This window comes from Cyprinodon variegatus, unplaced genomic scaffold (genome assembly GCF_000732505.1).
Source record: "Cyprinodon variegatus isolate N-32 unplaced genomic scaffold, C_variegatus-1.0 Scaffold216, whole genome shotgun sequence".
Taxonomy (NCBI): Eukaryota; Metazoa; Chordata; class Actinopteri; order Cyprinodontiformes; family Cyprinodontidae; genus Cyprinodon; species Cyprinodon variegatus.
The window spans coordinates 1,049,960-1,055,183 of NW_015150669.1; the positions used below are offsets into that span (position 1 = coordinate 1,049,960).

Below are 5,224 nucleotides of genomic sequence, written 5' to 3' on the forward strand. Positions count from 1 at the left end.
AAAAAAAAAAATCTAGATTTAATTGTTTAAATTCTTTTAGTATTCTTTTTGGGTTTACATTTCTAAGACTTAATGGCAAATCTAAACTAAAGTTAGTTTTGATTTAGATGAGTGTATCTTCCATTTTGTTTTTTATATTTATTTCTGATAAGTTCACTCTTGTAAATATAGTCAACAAATCTTAAATAGAAGCAGAGATAGTTCATTAAAAGGCTAAGGTAGGGGTTGTGCTGCTTTCAAGTTAATGTCTTATTGCCACCTAGTGGGAAGTTAGACATTTTCAGCTTTGATTTAGCTGATTTTTTCTGATCTTTTATCACCTTTATTTCTCAGATTCAATAGTTGCTAAATATCCAACAGTTATTTTTTTTTAACAGATATGCAGGATGTGATTATAATTATAATTTCTGCCAAAAGTGTCTCATAAAGTTCAAATCTCCAAATTTCTACCAGCCTCTCCTTGCTGTATTTATGTTTTGCCTTTTAGTTCCCTGTTTTTGACACTTGAGGCCTTAAAACATCAGTTTCACCGAAGCTAACTGCTCTGCCACAGTGTGCTTTAACTTTCTCTGTGTGATTAATTGCAACCCAGTCTCACAAATCGACCTAGAGTGAAACATTTAAAACGAATTACCTTTAAATAAGTGTACTGATATAATTAAGCATGTGTAACGTCTCTTTATAGACAGCATACAAGCTCATGACCTTTGATCAGAGTCTTTTTTTTTGTTGTTGTTCACCAGCCACCTTGTTGCTTCATCAGTTCGGTCACTGAGTTTAATGGGTTCTTTCTCTTTTTATTCTTATAAGGAGTAGATAGTACACTCTGCTGCCTCCAACCTGGTTAAAGATAAAACTTGGACATCCTCAAAATCTGGTTACATTTTATCTGAGATCTTATAAGTAATCCATGTTTGTTCTACACAGTCAGAACTCAAAAGAGCCAAGAGCAAATCTGGGTGAATAGGTGAGTTTAGCACGGACTCTTCCTAAATTGTTACATATTTTTTGTACTTTCTCTTTGGACATGCTTATAAATTTTAAATAGAAATCACACCAGAGGAGATGATTTTATTATATTATTATATTCCTATAATCCACACATGTATCTAATAATACATGTGCTCTGACATTTTTTGTTTATCTATACACTATTAATTTCTTCCTTTGCACATAATTATCATGTTTAAGTTTTTTTTTAATGACACTACATTAAATTATACATAAATCACTGTTTTATTTCTTTTATATTAGCCAATTAGAATGCAATGTCTCCGCCAAGTCTGGAGAATGACAAAACTCTGGACTGTGGCATCAACATCCAGGTCTCTTAAAGTGACAAACCTACACCGATCTATGAACACACTGCAACAGAAACAGGTATTTTTCATTCATTTCTAATTTTTAGCAGCAGAAATCTCACTTAAACATGCAGCATTTTGATTATCACAGTTTCAGGTTCTTTGATAATAATTAGAGGTTGGGGCGTGAAGATACATATCTTAAAAGTTATTTTTTTTGTTATGGATTCTATTGTAATTGACTGTTTAAAAATACAGCCTGCTTCACAAATTTTTTATAAAACATTTGTATTTGCCTTTGACTATGTAATTGTATTATTCATCACGTGTTTCAAAAGTATTCCTGCCCCCTCTACTATTTTTTTTTTTTATTTTTTCACATTACAACCATGAACTGCAATCTATGTTTATTGTAATTGCAATATACCGTACAAATGAAAAAAAGGATAAAAGGAAACAGAAGGAAAATTATTCATAGTTTTCAAGCTTTTTGCAAATAGAAATGTGGTGTTCTGAGTATTTTTATTCATCCCCAATGAGTCATAACTTTACAGGTATGTTGCTGCAATTTAAGAGAAAAATCTTTTGCTGTTAGTTTCTACCATGTTAATCTGGAAAGAAATTAAATTTTTTTGTCAGGCTGAGCAAGTAGCGTCTTTAAACAAAGATTTTCAAGATGCAAATTTTCAATTGGTTTTTAGTCTAGCTTTTGACTGGACTTCTCTAACACATGGATTTGCTTGATTTCTAAACCAGCCCACTGTAGCTCTAACCAGTAATATTAGGTTTTTATGGCCCTCAATAGATTTGCCCTGTATGCAGCCATATTTATCCGCTTTCTTCACCCCGGTGAAAAACAGGAGGTCATTTGATCAGGATGATGTCTAGCAATAGGTAGCAATAGATCTGCTTTTGGGCTAACAAGAGTAACCTTTTTTCATTTACTTGCATGTACTTGCAGAGCATTAAAGTCTAAAAGAAAACGCCTTCGAATATCAGCATCAGGCCTATTCCAGGCTCTAGACATTTTTTTTAAGTGAATGCCTGTACAAACCTAAAGTAGATTTAACAGGTTGAATATTAATAGGAGGTGAGAAAGGAGGAAACCTTTGATCTATGTAAAACAACAAGGTCAGACTAAAGTTTGCTCGATGGAATGCAGACAGAAACCAAGATTTCAGGAATAATTTTCTCCGGAAAAATGAAGTCCAGTTGAATTTAAATATTCCAACACAAGAAATATTCAAACACAAGAAGAGTCAACATGTTTAGCATAGACTAAATGAATTATTCCAGAGATGAACTTTATATCGACTCTGAGCCATAGAGTCATCATGGCTTGTGGTGATTTCCTGTTGCAGGGTTTGCAAGCTCATTGATGCTTTTATCTGAAGTTGATACATAACATATACATTAACCCACCTTGGACTGGCTAATAGTTAAGACATGAAAAGTTTTCGAATTAATAATTCAAAAATGATTTTTGCTGACGGTGCACAAAATAAATCCTTCCAACATCTCACAGCTATGAGATGTTAGAAGGAGATTTGAGGTGTCTGAACAAAGATTTTTCCCACACAGGTAGTTGGTTACAGGCAGAGTTGGGCAGTAACTAGTTACATTTACTCAATTACAATTACTTGAGTAACTTTTTGGACAAAAAATAATTTTTAGGTGTTTTTCAGCATTGTACTTTATACTTTTACTTGAGTAAAAATATGTTAAAGTACCACTACTCTTACTTGAGTAACATTTCTGGCTACTCCATCCATTGTGAGTAACTTCACTTAATGAAAACAGGCTTGTTTTAAACTAATATGCACCAATAAATGTTATTTTCCATCTACTGAATCTGCTGTTTCACTTGAAGGTTGGATGAAAATAGACTAAACAGTATACTGTAATTTTTGCTATTCTACATAATTTACCTATTGACTTTTTAACCTTTATAACAAAAAAAAAGAATACGGTGTTCATCACATCTGAATATTTCTTTGTGTAATTACTGTATTTTATATGTTTATTTCTATCGTATTATTTTAAACATTATAATTTGCATATCACTTAGCATTTTGTTCATTTTTAAACCATTTAGTAAAATCAGTTATGTTGATGTGTAGTAAGTGGATCATCACTCAGTACTTGAGTAGCTTTTTTGACAAATACTTTTTTACTCTTACTTAAATAATTTCTTTTTTAATTTTTTACTTTTACCTGAGTGAAAATATAATAATATAGTGCTACTTTTTCTTAATTACAATTATGGGTACTCTAGCCATCTCTGGCTATAGGAGGCATGAAGCAGAAGTTATTACAGCCAAAAGGAGAAAGCTATTTAGGGGGCAGGGTATTCTTTTTCTTTACTGATCAATCCCATTTTGTTGATATACTTTGATTTGATGAGTTAACAAAGGCTTATTTCGCCAATTACTTTGATCTAAATTCCTTTCTTCTTAGAGATAAATAAAGATTAGAGATGTATCTAAATTCCTGCATTCAGGCATATGGTACCAGTAGCTTTTACTCAGAGGCTATTACAACAAGTAATTCTTTAAACTGTATTGAGAGTAACATACTACTTCTATCTAGTATTTATTTCTCACTTAGTTTAAGCCTTTTTTAAGATAAACGTTTTCATTTTACCTTATAAATGAAATGTATTCAGATCTTATAATGAGATTAACTTTCAGTCTTATAATTGGTCAATGAAAAGTTACATTAGAAGCTATCATAGTCACTGCTTCCAGTTTATTTCAAAGCTCTTATTTTGAAGGCATTTAAATACCTCTTGAGTAGTTCTTCCTGGTTGAAAGGAAAACAGGAAGTTAGAGAAAGAGTCACTTGTGAGTATATTTATTCTGTTACCAATAGTTTTTGTTTATGTTTTCTCATCTGCACTCAGCTATATGTCTCCACGTATTATTGTAACTAACAAGAAGGATGAGCTTTCATTTTTATTTAGTCTATCTGTTTTTTCCATCCTTATGTATTATACATGCACTAATAACTATTTAGGATTAGTTGCTTCATTATATATAATTATGTGTATGTCTTGAAATTCTTTTATATTTAAGGATTAGCTTATTATTAATAATAAATCAGTACAGATCTGTTCATGCATGCAAGTCACAAACTTGTTCTGAGTTTACAGCTTTCCACCCTGCTGTGTTTTTCCTTATGTCAGTTCAAGGGAGTCTGGTTGGAGGCCAGTGTTGCTCAGCTCTCTAGGCCTAAAGCTGCATATGCATGAAATACATTCGCCCTTTCTAATCATGTCAACATTTTGATTTTATTTTCTTTAATGCACGTTATTTTGAAAAAACACTAATAATAACAACGCTTTGTATCAAACAAACAAATGCATGAGTAATACAGAGTCCAACATATGAACAACCAGGGTTGGAAATTAAGAAAATATATGCAAAAATTAGATATATGAAATGTTTTCAGAACCTTTCTGAGTCCAATTTTATCCAAATATTGCATCCTTAAAAACATGAAGAATGGTGTAACAAATTCAAATTTCTCTATATAAAATTTAGCAGGAGGGATTATTTAATATTAATATTTAATATTTTGCATGTAAAAAGTTTTCCCTCAAAAACTTCTGAAACCTATGTTTGACAGAGAAGTATTAAAAAAAATCATGTCACAGTTTCTAGATCATCTCTACAAAATCTTAATGTACCAATACCTTCAGTTTACAATTGCCTTATAGCATTTCAAGCTGGTCTTAATAAAAGCTAGCATTGGAAAAATGTTCCAAGCACCGTAATAAAGAGAGATATTTTCTCTTGTCTAGATAAATTTCAAGTTTACATTTGTGATTATCAATAAGACTTTGAACTTGGAAATGCAGCAGATCAGAATCAAAAATACTATACCAGGTAAAAAAAAAAAAAAATAAAAAAAAAATAAAAAAA

General features: G+C 31.3%; 1 protein-coding gene across 3 annotated transcripts in view; it reads left to right on the top strand.

Annotated features, from left to right (window-relative positions):
- Positions 1-875: 875 nt before the first annotated feature.
- The window catches only part of LOC107088358 (probable 2-ketogluconate reductase), a 9,162-nt gene continuing 4,813 nt past the window's right edge, over positions 876-5,224 (top strand). For all 3 annotated transcript variants that reach the window (XM_015380482.1, XM_015380483.1, XM_015380484.1), the window contains exons 1-2: positions 876-967; positions 1,255-1,380. In XM_015380482.1, the coding sequence (XP_015235968.1) occupies positions 1,264-1,380 (117 nt within the window). In that variant the 5' untranslated portion in view covers positions 876-967; positions 1,255-1,263. The remainder of the gene's footprint in view (positions 968-1,254; positions 1,381-5,224) is intronic.